We start from the raw sequence: 16667 nt of genomic DNA on the forward strand, positions 1-16667 counted from the left end.
AGCATTAGAATAAAGGAATTGAGAAAAAAGCAAGCGAGTGCAAAGGGTTAAACTGGTGTTTTGTTATGCAGCTCTAGCCAACTGATACAGCCCCTAACACCGACACCTTTCAGAGCTGTTCATGTCATGCCTTAGCAATCGACTGCAATGAAACTGGGTTAGGAGACTCAGTAGGAAAATGTGTGCCCTTTAAAAACAAGAACAAGAGTGAACTACGAATAAAGCATAACTTACCTTTAGGTGAATGTAACAGTCTTTCAGCTCGGACTCCCTGACAAGGGGTCCCTCCACGGGGCCAAACTGGGTGCGCTTAGGGATGCGCCTTTTGGAGAACACACCTCCAAGGAACCGGTCAATGTAGAGGACCAGGGGGAGGCTGGCTCTGGCTCTGGTGAGCACGGGGCGGTTGGGGATGGGGTGCAAGGGGCCGTGCTTCGGGCACACTGAAGAGTGTGCATTGTTACACTCCTCACACCCTGCAACAAAAAGAAAACCCACAAGTCAGATCTTTCAACATGACTTGATCTCAGGTAAAAAGTCCTAAGCTGAACCCTGGCCAGGTAGCACAGTTAGAGCATCCTCCTGATACACCAAAGCTGCACATTCGATCCCTGGTCAGGGCACATACAGAAATCAACCAATCTATAATAACAAAAGCGTAATATGCAAACCGACCAAATGGTAGAACAGTGGAACGACCATCCGGATGACCTTCCAGACAACCTTCCGGACAAAGCCAGGGCTGTGAAGGCCTACTCTTGCATGAATTTCGTGCATCGGGCCTCTAGTAGATGCATAAAGAAGTGGAACAACAGATCGATGTTTCTCTTTCTCTCTTTCCCTTTCTCTCTCTCTCCCTTCCTCCCTCTAAAAAAAAATCAATTAAAAAGTTCTAAGCTGAAAAATCCCTAAGTTTTCAGACCAAAATTCAATTAACTCCTATAATTACAATACCCATTCAATTGTAATATATTAGCTTTCATAGACCAATAAAATCCTGAACTTTCCCTCTAAAATCAGGCAGAATCAGCTACGCCTGCCAAAAATAATATGCAGGCTGTGGCTGTGACTTATTTCTCTACTGGTATTAATTCAAATAGTAGCCACTAAATTTACAAATCAATTATAATATGTCTGAAAAGAAAAAAAAAAGAAGAGCTTATTAGGCTAAAAGTTATAAAATCTGATGAGATGAAAAAGGTGAATTTTACAGTGTATAAATTATGTCTCAATGAAGCTGTTAAAAAGAAAACCTGACAATACTATTTAATCAATTTTTTCAAAAGAAATTATAGAAATCTCATTGTCTGGGAACGAAAACAGAGAGCATACGGTGCAGTTTGAGAGTTCCATGCACTCTGTGAAGATAATGCTAAAATGAATGGACTGAACATCCCAGCCTTCATTTACCTGGATGGCACAATCGGACCCACCCGGAGAGGACGCGCTGGCTCATTCTCCGAGTGATCAGTTTGCACTAAGCATCCACACTCCCTGCCTCTTCCCCCGCAGCACCCATCTGTCAGCTAACCGTCAGAATGATGTATATATAGCCACTGGACCACACAGAGATCATACTCACGACCCTTAGCTAATTTAATTAACCAATCATATTTTACCAGCTCTGGCTGTGTGATGATCTGGCTTAGGAAATAGAAATTCCAATTTCAACAATTCTCCAATAGTGAAGAGTTACTTTGTATGAATGTCTATAAGAGAAAGTGACTTTATGTGTATTTTGACTAAGGAGTGGCCTTGAAAATACATGCATTCAAGGAAAAACATACGAGGTAGATCTCTGTTGGCCATGAAGGTGAACTCTGGCCCCATGCAAAAGGGCTTTACCATCATCACATGGAAGATCCAGGAGAAATTTGGGGAGCCCGGCCAGCGTGGCTCAGTGGTTGAGTGTCAACCTATGAACCAGGAGGTCAGGGTCCAATTCTCGGTCAGGGCACATGTCCAAGTTGAGGCTCAATGCCCTGGAGCAGGGAGCATGGTCCACACAGGAAGCCTCACTCGTGAGAACTCGCTGGTACTCACATAAGTCGTGCGGGTCAAAGGGCCGAGGGGGATCCGGTTCCCAGTCATCCAGGTCTGTGTCTTCACCATCTTCCTCCTCCTCTTCCTCTGAGTCCTCATCCTCATCCTCATCCTCTTCCTCTTTGGCCTCCAGTCTACTCATAGGGTTCTGCAGAGTGGCCAGAGGGTCCGAGCCGTCCACACTCTCGATGGAAGGTAACACCTGGTTATGCACCGGCAATGAGGCCTGGACAAAGTCACATGACAAAGTTAGCACAGGTCCCCTTACAGTTACTGTAGACACGGGCACACGCGACATTCAGGAAGTGGTAGCAGGTATTCTTCACACTAGCCCCCTCCAAGGCCCTGGAAAAGTGATTTCCATCCATTGGCTGTAAACAGAGTCTGCCCTCATTTTTGCTGTTTCTGCCCCACATCCGGGCAAGCTGATGAGACGTCCCAGGTGCTTCCTCCTTTGATACTGGCAGGAGTTTCAAACCCCATCAGCACCTGACCATGTGCTCTCGAACCCTCATGCTGACCCCACCCCTCCATCTCGACAAAACCCTGAGCCAGTCTCCTCTCCTTACTCCCTCCAGCCATTTCAAACTTGCTGGAGAGGCCTGCCCTGTCTCCCCTGGGACTGCAAGGATGTGAGCAATAGACCTTTCATAGCCTTGGGATGTGCGTGTGGTACCATCAGTCTCGACCTCTGAACTCAGTTTTGGGTGGGGGTCCCTCCTGCCTTTTCAGGGCGGCCACAGCACTGTAGGTAATGATTTTATCTACCTTCTACCACTCACTTCTCAAACTAAGCACGCGGTGCAACCTGCAGTTGGTGAAATTCCATGGTGAGCAGCTCTCCTCCTACCCCTCAGAGAGGCTGAGGTCTTAAGAACGAAAGTGGTGTCTATTTGTTTCAGCGAGGTGAAGCCAGTCTTTTGCAAATAAGAGGAGGTTTGGGTCATGTATTGGGTTAATGCCACCTTACCAAATCCGCTGGCAGAAAATGAAAGGCCCCTTGGAGAGTTTTCTCCTCCTAAATGAGTGCCATGGGTTACAGACCACCCAGATTCCTTTTACCCAATCTTATTTCTCCTGCCCAGTTAGTCTCAATTAACCCTAAGCTAGACCCAAGCCATGTCCCCTTACAATTTAATAAATACAGCAAGGCCCTTGATGGTTTGGCTCAGTGGATAGAGCATGGGTCCTCAGACAGTGGGTCCCGGGTTCCATTCCGGTCAAGGGCACGTACCTCAATTGCAGGCTCAATCCCCAACCCAGGTCCAGGATTCTGTGGAAGGCAACCAATCGAGGTGTCTCTCACATCAATGTTTCTCTCTGTGTGTTTCTCCCCGTCCCTTCCATTCTCTTAGAAAAAAATTGATGGGAAAATATCCTCGGGTGAGGGTTAACAAAAAAATAAAAAATAAATACAGGAAGTTCTTTTTTAATGTCTAATCCCTTTCTCTTTATCTCCCCACTGGTGTTTTCCTCACCCAGAATGCTCTTCCCGCACCAATCTTCTAAAGCAGACATCACGTTCCAGTTTCTCCATGACCATCCTGACACTCTAGCCCTCCCTGACTTCTCTGTTCTGACCTCCTGGGGCACCTGGAGGCACAGAATCCCATCCACATCAGCCAGCCTCTGCTCCTCAGTCAGCACCTCCCAGGGCAGCCGGACCCTGCTGGAGAGTTCAATGATGGTCTCTGTGGAGTGGTGATGTCCCTGTCCGTATCTCCCGTGCATTGGTCATCTTCCCTCTCCAGACACCTGAAGACAGTTCTTCAACTATGTCAAGACCAAAACCTCTAACTCATTCACATGGCCAAACTTCCAGCCCCCTCTTCATCGTTCTGTCTTCATTGGCTCCTCAGTGGATTCCATATCTGTATGAATGTAGCATTAGCATTTCTGACCGCCTCTGTTCCACTGCTGACCCATTTCCCATGTGCAGATCATTAAATCCCCAGGCCCCTCTTCCCTCTCAGAGAGCTATTAATCCACTCTCTCCTCCTCAGAACTTAAACAGCTGATTTTCACTCAAATGAGAGGATTCTGCATTTCTCTCCAGTCAATTTCCTTTTATTACTTGTTCTGTTCTTCCAGTCTGCCAAGATCTTTTAGAAGCTTGATTTTGACATCTCACACATTGGCGATCCCTCATAGCTTTGTAGCCTTTGCCAAACACCACCTACTTTTCAATGCTATGCATTTTCCTGTGAGTCCACTCCGACTCTCCAACTTCCTCTCAGGGAAGCAGAGCATGGGCTCTGGCGTCAGACAGATGTGGATTAAAATCCTGCCCCCTACTTGGCAAGTTAACAAACTACTCTGAACCTCAGCTTCCTTATCTGTAAAACGGACATAGCAATAAACCTATACCAATAGGTTGTGAGGACTAAATCAAACAATAGTGTATATGAGGCTAGAGACTGCTGAACATGGTATATTGAATGAAGATTACTTTGTGAAAATATATTGGCCCCTTGGGAAATGACACCCGTCCCTGTAGGCACCTAAAGGAACTGGGCTGCTGGTCACAGGAACACCGTGGTTAGTTAGTTGTGCACCAAGTCCAAGAGCTTCCTAAACTCTGTAACGAGGAAGTACTGAGAGTGTTTACAGAGCCTGACGCTATGGCAGTCAAACCTCACAGGAAAGGCAGGGGAGGGTGAGGGGAGGGGGAGAGATCAACCAAAGGTCTTGTATGCATGCATATAAGCATAACCAATGGACACAGACACTAGGGGGGCGCGGTGAGGGCACGAGTGGAGGAGGGGGGGGCAATGGGGGAATAAGGACACATATGTAATACCTTAATCAATAAAGAAAAAATTATATTTTTTTTTAAAAAAAGATCATTGCCCAACATTTAAAATACTCAGGCTCGCCTGGCCGGTGTAGCTCAGTGGATTGAGCATCATCCCATGGACCAAAAGGTCCCAGATTCGATTCCCAGTGAGAGCACATGCCCGGGTTGCAGGCTTGATCCCCAGTAGGGAGTGTGCAGCAGGCAGCTGATTGATACGCCTGTCTCATCACTGATGTTTAGATTTCTCTCTCGTTCTCCCTTCCTCTCTTGAAATCAATAAAAATATTTTAAAAAGTAAAAAATAGCCGAAACCGGTTTGGCTCAGTGGATAGAGCATCGGCCTGCGGACTGAAAGGTCCCAGGTTCGATTCCGGTCAAGGGCATGTACCTTGGTTGCGGGCACATCCCCGGTAGGGAGTGTGCAGGAGGCAGCTGGTCGATGTTTCTGGCTCTCTAGCCCTCTCCCTTCCTCTCTGTAAAAAATCAATAAAATATATATAAAAAAAAAAAAAGTAAAAAATAAAATAAAATGCTCAGGCTCCAGAAAGCAGATAAAAACAGTTACCTCAAACAGTGCATGCCTGTTTTAACATGCATGCATGTAACCCAGGAGCCCGGACTCCTACATGGCATCCCACCTCTGCAGCTCAGGGCCTTCTAGAAGCTTTACGTGGGAGGACAGCATTCTGGGAGCTGCTTCAGCTTCGGCTTCCGTAAAAGCAGAATGAAATACCCGCCGAGTGAAGCCTGCACAAGGCAAAGAGCAGGGACTCCTGTCTGGCAACAGGACTGCGTTTGCCACCTCCCCTCGCAGCCTCCTCTGGTCCTGCGGCAAAGCTGCTGCGTTCCCACTTGTTATCTCAGAGCGCAGTTTCAATGTCGCCCTTTATTCTAAGCACTTAAATTTTATGCCTGTGTTAGTGATGAATGTTATCACACGCTGAACAAACCAAAGCATATATCCACCTCTGCTCCTCATAAATTCTTTATATCTTTGCAGAGCCAACCTCAAAGAATGAAATCAGCAATTCAGAGGCGTTCCAGTGGAGCGGAGATGTATTTCCCCCGCAGATGCTGCTAGAAAGACTGTGGTTGGGCAAGGTTACCGCTGGCTTCTCGCCACTGCTGAGAAAGCCGACATTAAAATAGTACCAGCAACCTTCTCCTCCCCCGCGCTGAGCTCCCCTGAAAGACTGTGGCAAAGAAAAGGCTCGGCACTTCAGCATTATCTGGAAAGACTGCTGCTAAAGCAGAGGTTGAACGCACAGCAGAATCGTGCAAACTACTGTTGAAAAGGGATGAAAAGGGTCCATGACAATCACTGCTAGGTACAGACTGTCTATTTCCAGAGAGCATAGACCTCAACACACAGTGGGCATGCATTATAAATTTGTTCAATTAATGATTCAAATTCAGCCTGGCCAGTGGTTGAGTATTGACCTATGAACCAGGTGGTCACTGTTCGATTCTGCACATGCCTGGTTGCGGGCTCAATCCCCAGCAGGGGACGTGCAGGAGGCAGCTGATCAATGATTCTCATCATTGATGTTTCTCTCTCTCTCTCTCCTCTCCCTTCCTCTCTCTGAAATCAATTTAAAAAACAACATTTTTTTTTAAATAATTCAAATTCAACTGGCACTTACTGAGAGCTAGGCATATTTTTAAATTCCTTTGAGGCCAGGTACCATTACCACATCGTTCCTAAGTGGCAGAGATAAAACTCAAATTCTGACTCTGCTTTTTCCACTACATCACAATGGCCCCTACGGAGCGACCGAGGAGGTGAGCCTCACATACACCTTGAATCCCAGAGCCACAAGGCAACCACCCCTGCTCCGGAGACAAAAGCCAGGCAGCAAGGTCGAGTGGCAATGATACTCACAGAAAAAGAATACTAAAGTATTTTAATACTGTGCATTTTGTCACCCACAATAAAACACGGGAGGTAGGAGGGAAAAGAATTTGTTAAACTTAATGGTACACTTTCTCCGTCCCACTTAATGCCTCTCTCTGTAATTACTTCTGAAACTATGTAATGCATTTGCATTTCAGGAGACAATTTATGGGAGAAGTGAAATATGAAGCCACACTGGACAGCAGCAAACACAACAGAATGCTTCCGGTCCCTACTGAGACCGATGATCAGGCAGCATATTTCCTTCTCAGTGTGTGGGGAGTCGCACATGTTCATTTTCAGAAACAAAGAAGAGACTGTGCTCCCAGGTCTGGAGACTACTGATGCCTTGCTTAGGGAGGAGGGAAGACACATGAAAAAGGCTTCAGCCCTAGCCGGTTTGGCTCAGTGGATAGAGCGTCAGCCTGCAGACTGAAGGGTCCCAGGTTCGATTCCAGCCAAGGGCACATACCCGGGTTGCGGGCTCGATCCCCCCCCAGTAGGGGGCATGCAGGAGGCAGCCGATCAATGATTCTCATCATGGATGTTTCTAACACTCTATCTCTCTCCCTTCCTCTCTGAAATCAATAAAAAAATATTTTAAAAAAAGGAAGAAAGAAAAAGGCTTCAAATGGGTTTTGCCACCACTGAAAATAGGAACCTTTTTGCTAAGGGGGGAAAAAAAGCATTTATCATCTGTGTTAAATGCTCATCCAACTCTCTATCTGGAATTTATCCAGGTCACCGAAAAGCTGACAATCAATGAGGTGTTATAGCCAGGAATAAAAACCGTGAGGGTTGAAAGGAAACTGTAAAAAGGAAAGATGCTAAGCCAACGGTTACACTTCCTTGTGATGAAATTGTTCACAGAGCTATCTGAGCCCAACTCTCCTTTTGTACAGAACATAAAACAGATTGTTTCTGGAGATTGAAGAAGATGAAGGGTCCTTTGAGGTGCAAATGGTAACACAATTTCTAATTAAAATATGCCTTAATAGTAAAATAACAGAATACCATTTTGCATATCAGATTGGCAAAATATTAAAAGAACGCAAGGGTGTGTGGTAATGGGCATTCTCATATAGTGTTGGTAGGAATGTAAATTTTTTTCACCTCTGAAAAGCTATTTAGGGAGTCTTATCAAAATAACTTTCCCACTTATAGTGACAAATTTTAAACATATGTCAAATAGAGAGAATAGTATAATACACCTCACACACCCATCACTCAGCTTCGACAAGTATCAACTCACGGCTAACCTTATTTCAACTACTCTCCCACACACTTTCTCCCTCACTAGATTATTTGGAAGCAAACCTCAGGCATTGTACATTTTCATCTGTAAATAGATCTGTAGATATCTCTACAGAAAAATAACTTTTAATCTTATATATTATCATATCTAAAAAGTTAATCATTCCTTAATATCATCAAATAGCTACTTAGTGTTGGGATTTCCCCAGTGGTCTCATGTTGTTGTTTTTTTATAACTGGTTTGTCCAAAGTCTCCTTTAATCTGTAAATTCCCATTTCTCTTTTTTTCCTTTGTAATTTATATGTGGAAGAAAGTAGGCCTTTTGTCTGACAGTTTGCCACAGTATGGACTTTCTGACTACATCCTTGTGTGTCTCTGAACTTGTTCTATTTTGTCTACCATGCTTCCTATAATCTGGTAGTGGAATCCAGAGACTCAATCAGATTCAGGTTCAATTTGGGGGGAGGAATACTTCATATGAAATGAAGTAGAAGGTACACAACAGCAGGAAGCCTATAATGAATGGTTCTCTCTTTTTCATGATATTAACAATGTTCAGAGGGTCAAGTTGATCCATCCATTATAAAGTGCCTCATCAGCTTTTTCCTGATGGTTTCAGACTATTGTTAATGATCACTGCCTAGGTCCATATTTCATTAAAGATGAAAAATGGTGATATTCTAAGCCAGGCATCCCCGCTTTATTTATTAGTTGGAATGCTTCTAAAAAGATATTTCCCTCATCAAGTAATTGTTTACCTGAGTACATTCAGGGAGAAAGGCCGTATTCTTTCTGGTCATTTACCAGTTTCCTGAATAATGAATGTAGTGGTCCCCTAGCATCCTCAAAAAGTGACCAATGAGTTATTGCGTTTAATGTCAGTGTGAGCTTATAGATTTTAAATATATTTAATGTATTTCAATCTATTATAGTTGTTTTCCCTTTTAAAAAAATATTTTAAATATATTTTTATTGATTTCAGAGAGGAAGGGAGAGGGAGAAAGAGATAGAAACATCAATGATGAGAGAGGATCATCAATCAGCTGCCTCATGCATGGCCCCCACTGGGGATCGAGCCTACAACCCAGGAGGTCACAGTTCAATTCTGGTTAGGGCACATGCCTGGGTTTTGGGCTTGATCCTCAGTAGGGAGAGTGCAGGAGGCATCCGATGGGTGATTTTCTCTCATCATTGATATTTCTCTCTCTCTTCCTTTCCCTTCCTCTCTCTGAAATAAAAGCATATATTTTTTTAAAGTTCAAAAGCAGAAAGTGCTTACCAATTGAGAGTTTACTTAATAATCACTCAAGACACTCAGTGGTATGGCTAAGTTAATCATACTACCTAACATGAAAATAAAACTATTTGGAGTAAGACTGACAACATCTAGCTCCTGCACCTTCTTTATCACTTTCACAATCTGGAGGAAAACAAGGAAATCCCTCAAAGTCAAAAAGGCTATATTAGAAATATGGATGAAAGGAAAGAGATGTTTTAAAGGATAACCAAAAAGAATCTCAGTTTTTCTGAAGCTAGAATGATGAAGGCTGCCATCAACTTTAATTTCCTATATAAGAAACACACATCAAGAGAATACACAGTGCAGAGGGTTGGGGAACATTCCAGGGAATGGTAACATTCATAGTATTATCCCAAACAACAAAGAGGCAAAAAGGAACTCATTACCTGCTGAGTTGTAGCATCCTGTTGGACATAAGCTACCTGGCCGGGGTCTGTAAACAGAGTCTAGACAAAAAACAAAACAAAACACAAAAAACAACAACAAACTTATCAATAGATCTTTAGACAGCTCGCCTACACAGGAAAAATTATCCTATTGCTAAGCATCAATTCGTGGGAGAGTTAACTCCCATGTAGCTAGTAATAATCCTTCATTAATAAAGAAGGTAATGATAGCAATCTTACATTTAGCCAAAGCCTTTCATTCAGATGGCACCAAAGAGACGGTGTAGGCTAATCATCTCAACTGGCTAACATACTTCAACATTTTACTTTAAGCAAAGCCTCTCTTGAGGCTGAATGTCACGGCTAATTTAAAAGGCCTGTCATGAAAACATAAAAGACACGCCATGAACGGGGGTGCATTCACTCACACTTAATACTGTGAACAACAAGGAGTAGACCTGCAATTAAATGAAAATGATAAACATACATAAAAATATAGAGGAGTACTACATATGCAGGCATTGCAACTCTTTCAAATATAAAATGCACACATTATCAGAAGAGCAGAAGAAAAATAAACTGAATTTAATGTTCCATAGACTTTTTTTCAGAAAAGCCAGTAAAATCACAATTTAAAAGAAAGTTCTCATAAACACATAATTTATGTCATGATGCAGCAAAGCTGATTATAGAAGGAAAATCTTCAAAATTATTTTAGCCAGGGCACCACAAAAAAACCTCCAGTCCAGAAAAATATTCTTTCCCCTAAAATTTTTAAAAGACTTTCATTTGCCCAAGCCTTGAGCAAACCTATGGGAATAAGAACTATGGCTAAGTTTTGATTGCAAAAGAATGTAAAAGAGAGTTTCAGCCAGTGCCAGATTCTTAAATCTGACATTAAAAATTATTAGAATTCAGATATTTAGCATGGTAATAAACTAAAAGCTGGACATAGAACAGTCTTTACATAAACTATGTGATATTATTTTAATACAGTTAGGGGACTATGCCTAAGCAGAGGCATTCCAAAACTACCATCTCATTGTTTGCCAATTTCATGTTTATACCAATTTGAAAGGTATCAATTAGGTAGGCTCCATTTCTTCTTGGAAATGATTTGAGCCTTCTGATTAAATATTGAATATAAGGGCAAATTTTTATTACCAGGATCCTACTATAAAAGTATGGAACTTGATTTTTTTTAATATGCTTAAAAGTGCTTTGTCCAGTGTAAAAAAGTGCTAACAAGAGAAACAAATAGTTACATATTGGGGAATATGTGTGTCATACATTTGAAAACTAATACCCCAAGTCACTGGCAAAAAAGAACCTATAATTGTACAACTTTTACCTTTGCTCTACTACAGGCCTGCAAATCAGTAATCCTATCTAATAAAAGAATAATATGCAAATTGACCATCACTCCAGCACACAAGATGGCTGCCCCTATGTGGTCAAAGATGACTGCCCCCATATGGACACAAGATGGCCGCCACAAGATGGCCAACAGGGGAAGGCAGTTTGGAGGGACCAGGTCTGCAAGGGAGGGCAGTTGTAGGCAATCAGGCCAGCAGGGGAGGGCAGTTGGGAGGGTCCAGGCCTGCAAGGAAGGGCAGTTGGGGGGGACCCAGGCCTGCAGGGGAGGGCAGTTAGGGGTGACCAGGCTGGCAGAGGAGGGAAGTTGGGGGCGATGGGCCTGCAGGGAAGGGCAGTTGGGGGGGACCCAGGCCTGCAGGGGAGAGCAGTTAGGGGTAACCAGGCCAGCAGAGGAGAGAAGATGGGGGCGACTGGGCCTGCAAGGAAGGGCAGTTGGAGGGGGACCCAAGCCTGCAGGGGAGAGCAGTTAGGGGTGACCAGGCCTGCAGGGGAGGGCAGTTAGGGGCAAACACGCTGGCAGGGGAGCAGTTAGGCATCAATAGGCTGGCAGGGGAGTGGTTAGGGGGTGATCAGGCTGGCAGGCAGAAGCGGTTAGGGGCAATCAGGAAGGCAGGCAGGCGAGCAGTTGGGAGCCAGCAGTCCTGGACTGTGAGAGGGATGTCCGACTGCCCTTGAGGGGTCCCAGATTGGAGAGGGTACAGGCTGGGCTGAGGGACACACCCCACCCTGTGCACAAATTTCATGCACCGGGCCTCTAGTGAATTAATAATAAAGAGCAGTTAATAAGCTAGTAGGACCTTTGCTTATACACTTAACTACTAATCTGTATGTTTCCCCTGATCCATCTTTGATTAAGCTATGCAGAACTAAACGCCATTTTTGGCCTGCTTGTTGATACTTAGGAAAAGTAACATGTTGATCTAGTTCATGATCACTGGGGAGAAGAATTGATACAAGCCCAGTGCTCTAACTCAGCGGCTTTCAACCATGTGCCGCAAGAATTTTTAAAACATGTGATACCTGACTACATAGCCAGGGGTACTGGCTTCTTTTCCCTTAGAGTGTCAAATTAAAAAATGACAACAGACAACACACCAATAGCTGTCTGGTGTGGGTGCCCTGTCTTGAACTATAAATACATAGGTCATATAATAGAGTCGCATCTTACTGGTCATGTTGCATAATAAGGTTGTGTCTGATTGGTTAATTCTTCGTGCCAGAAATCCTTATATACAAGTATAGGCACCTCATTTTTTAAAAAGTCACTTTGGAGCAAAAAGGGTAGGTAATTATTATTATTGTTGTTATTTTTTTGGTAAATCAATCAAAAAGATACCTATTTTTTGGTCAGATCGGCAAAAAACATTTTTTTGGTGTGTCGCAGAATTTTAGTAATTAGTTTACATGTGCCATGCAATGAAAAAGGTTGAAAATCACTGTTCTAACTCATTACATTTAATTTAAATAAATAAATCCTATCTTCCTCTGCCAAGCTGGTTATAAACTCCTTGAAAGCATAAATCTTATGTGAATATTTCCTGTATCAACAGCCACCGTGGTGACTGGCAGAGAGTACACGTAAGTAATGAGTGAATCAACTGATGAATAAACAAACTATACACAATAGTCATTCACATGCCTGAGCAGCTTCCACGGGATGGATGTACACCAGGGTGTGCTCGGGACCATCCACTGAAGTGTAGGAGGCACCATCTGCCGTATACACCACCTGCTGGGGCGGCCGAACCTGGTCATCGGTGTAGACGATCTGAGCCACAGTTCCGGCGTCTGGGACAAAGTGTACCTGGGGCAAAAAGCAGCAATTATGTAGCGACACCCCTGCAGCACCAAACCAGTCTCACAAAGATCCATGCGGACCAAGCAAAGTACACCGCTGCGTTCCTAAAATATCCCCAAGGAAAGAAGGGGGTTGATCCATGCTCACCTCTGCTGAGTTAATGACTGGGAGGCAGGCACCAAGCGCCTCGTCACTCATGATCTACTGCTTACTATTAGGCCACTGATTTAAATTCCCCTTTGCCTCAAATATCCAATGCAGATCTCTCTTTGCGGGAGCTTATGGGGGGGAACTTAGCTAATCCTGGAAGTATGACTGAAGGGTCCAGGTCAATAACATTCCCAAAATACCAATTATTCTGTAATGTTAAAAAAATATATATGTCAAGACTCAAAAGCCAATTGCTGTTAACACATCATAAAAACTCCACTTTGTAACTAATCGTGCCTTTCAGCAGACACATTAAAATAAGGTCACTCTCTCTCCGAGTTATTTCACACTCCAAGGCTGCACTGGAGGCATGTCAGTAAATTTTTGCTGAATCAAGGACTGTAACAGAATTCCTTGCCCGCTAGATCAACACACAGAAAGTCCTAACCAAGTCCTTTTAAGGGGTTCTGGACAACGTTTCGGTTGTCAACAGGGTAAATAATTTTCCATCTACCAAGAACTAAAGCAGAAATTGAATTTCCTAAAATGTTTTCTGAGTAGTCAGCTTCAGAGGTTTGAATTCTGGAAGGCTCGAGTTTGGCACACCGCCTGAGTCTGATATTGAAGGTACAGAAGCAGATGGCCAGGCACACTTTTGGGAGAGAAATAATTTATGTGCTGATACTAAAGCTGATCACTCATAGAATGGAATCCTTACTCTTATAGTAGACTCTCTTGTCTTTGGACCTAACTTTTTTCCTCTGATGGAAAACAGTAGAACCCAAAGATGACATAAGCTAATTTCATCCCCAGACACCTAGAGAGCAAATGCAATTAGCACCGCAGAAATAAAGCAAACTTCCACTTTTACACTAAGTGATCGGTCCAGCGTCTACATAAATTTAATTTGTCCATGGAGGTACAGTTTATATATTAGAAGAATTAGGCTTATAACACACTTGTGCTGCACATTTAAGTGCTGCAAGATAATTTTGTGACTTTAGATTTGCCAATTTACATCAAAACCCTGCCCTGGTTTCAGTGGTTTAAAAAGCAAAAAACAGCCCTAACCGGTTTGGCTCAGTGGATAGATAGAGCATCGGCCTACGGACTGAAGAGTCGCAGGTTCGATTCCAGTCAAAGGCATGTACCTTGGTTGCGGGCACATCCCCAGTATGAGGTGTGCAGGAGGCAGCTGATCAATGTTTCTCTCTCATCGATGTTTCTGACTCTCTATCCCTCTCCCTTCCTCTCGGTAAAAAAATCAATAAAATATATTTATAAAAAATAAAAATAAATAAAAAGCAAAAAACATTTCCTCCTCCACTCGCTTCACCACTTGCTGTTCCGCTAACCCCAAGTCCACAGCGGGGACAGGCAGGGCTGGGCGGAGAGGGCGCAGTGAGGGAGGTGAGCTCTGCTGTCTGCTGCTGTGTGGGGACCCTGCCGTAACCACGTTTTCTTTTACTCTATTCTTCAATAAACTACATTTCTGTTTATAAATAAAAGACATGGTAATATATAGCTGCATTGAAGTACCTTCAACATGGTTTCCATGAGAACAAAACAGCATTCTCAATGGCTCTGCTGGAAGAATCTCCAGAACGGTTTTTTTAAGTATTCAGACTCAGACATTTAAATCATACCAGATGATCCATTTTATTCACTGTAATGTTTATTATATTGTTTAAATTAAATTAAATTATATGTGTATATCTAAAGGTTTCAATAAAAGTCCTCATTTTGATATTACTGTGGTCATGCCATTCAATGACAAATTAAATAAAAATTCTGTATTTATTATAATGCTGAAAAACTAAGTGTTGTACTGTGGTCACATACAAAACCTGGCTCCCCAGACACACACCAAGCATGCAGAGGGCCTGCCTTTGCCGGAAGGAGAGGGCACAGAGCCCGCGGCTGCTGGGGCAGCAGTTTCAAAGGCAGAGATTGCAATCGCTGGCTAAGTGACTAACATCCAGAGCTACTGACTCAACGGGACAACTTTCAATTAGAGGTTTTCACTCCTCATTTGAAAAGAAAGAAAAGCCCCTCACTTTATAGACAGACCTTGAACTTCGTTACTCGCAAAACAAAACAAAACCATATGCTAGATAACATCAAAGGAACACACTTTCGCCCAGCCGGCGTGGCTCAGTGGTTGAGTGTCGACCTATGAACCAGGAGGTCATGGTTCGATTCCTGGTCAGGGCACATTCCCAGGTTGCAGGCTCGATCCCCAGTGGGGGGCGTGCAGGAGGCAGCGAATCCATGATTCTCTCTCCTCAATGATGATTCTATCTCTCTCTCCCTCTCCCTTCCTTTCTGACATCAATAAAAATATATTAAATTTTACAGAAGAGACACACTTTCAGCACCAATAACAAAATAACATGGAGGAGTGAGACAGACTGACATGAGCTGGGGAAAGCAGAGAAGCTTCGGGGTGGTAGTTCAGCCCCTCTGCATCGCACGGGAACGCACTGACGGCATCCGAGGTGCTGAGCCACGGCGGGTTCCTCGCCTCCGGCTCTGCAGGTCCGCTCCCTCCCGACTACTCACTACTGTAGGGAAGCTGCTCTTTGGCTGTGAGCACATGTCCCCTCGCCGGAGACCCCCTTCACCTGTGTGGCGCTCTCTTCGTGTTCGGCAGCCGCGGGCCACACGTGTGAGCTCTCATCTTTGGAATCCATCCTCTCCCTGGACAGCTCACGTCAGGGCGCCTAGAGCAGCATGGGCCGGAGGGCAGTCACCTGTCTACCACGCAGGTGTTCATGAAGGACGAAGGGATGTCTCTGCGAGGTGCCTGCAAAGAGAGAGGAAAGGAACCAAGGCTTTAAATAGATGAATACATTTTAATAAATTATCATTTCAACCACAAAGAGAGAAAAATAAAACTCTGTAAAAGAGAACACCTGGGAAAAAAGGTAAAAGAAATTTTTTTTATAATTATGCAATGTCTTGCATGCTTGCTATGTTCTAGGCGCATGTGATATAATGTAACCCTCATCAAAAAGACTTAAGGAAGCCCAGCCTGCTGGCATTGCTCAGTGGTTGAGCATCGACCTACAAACCAGGAGATCACAGTTCGATTCCCAGTCAAGGCATATGCCCCAGTTGTGGGCTGGATCCCCAGTGTGGGGCGTGCAGGAAGCAGCCAATCAACGATTCTCTCTCATCATTGATGATTCTCTCTCTCTCTCCCCTCCCTTCCTCTCTAAAATCAATAAAAATATTTTTTTAAAAAAATACTTAAGGCAGTTCTCTTAGTTCCGATTAGGAGAATGAGGTTCTAAATGCAGGTAGTGATGGTTCACACCCACGTCTGACTGCGCACAGCCCCAGCCCCCCCTTCCACACCTGCTTAGACACTGAGTTCCCATACCACCTACAGAAATGAACAGCAGAATAACAAAAGTTACAGAACGAGGAAAAAATGGCAGGCAGAGGAGGCTCAACTTTCTGGGCCCCCATTGGGCAAGTGCAAGTATAAACTTTGTTTCCCATTTAGTCAGTATAGGAGTGATGAGTGAACAAATCAAAAGCCTTACCCAACATCAACAGGCACTGAGTCTGCCTCTTGAAACCTTATTCTTTTCCAAAACAGGCATTTTAGGGAAATCAATCGTCCCTTTAGATGATGATAGAATGCTGACATTTTACAAGC

General features: G+C 43.8%; 1 protein-coding gene across 1 annotated transcript in view; it reads right to left on the minus strand.

Moving 5' to 3' along the window:
- The window catches only part of PRDM10 (PR/SET domain 10), a 75635-nt gene that overhangs the window by 31324 nt on the left and 27644 nt on the right, over window positions 1-16667 (minus strand). Inside the window, exons 2-6 of the mRNA XM_054712754.1 lie at window positions 15625-15806; window positions 12692-12856; window positions 9676-9735; window positions 2044-2269; window positions 235-476 (exon numbers count right to left, since the gene is read on the minus strand). Coding sequence (XP_054568729.1) covers window positions 235-476; window positions 2044-2269; window positions 9676-9735; window positions 12692-12856; window positions 15625-15693 — 762 coding nt within the window. The 5' untranslated portion in view covers window positions 15694-15806. The remainder of the gene's footprint in view (window positions 1-234; window positions 477-2043; window positions 2270-9675; window positions 9736-12691; window positions 12857-15624; window positions 15807-16667) is intronic.

The sequence above is a fragment of the Eptesicus fuscus genome, chromosome 23, assembly GCF_027574615.1.
Source record: "Eptesicus fuscus isolate TK198812 chromosome 23, DD_ASM_mEF_20220401, whole genome shotgun sequence".
Lineage (NCBI taxonomy): Eukaryota > Metazoa > Chordata > Mammalia > Chiroptera > Vespertilionidae > Eptesicus > Eptesicus fuscus.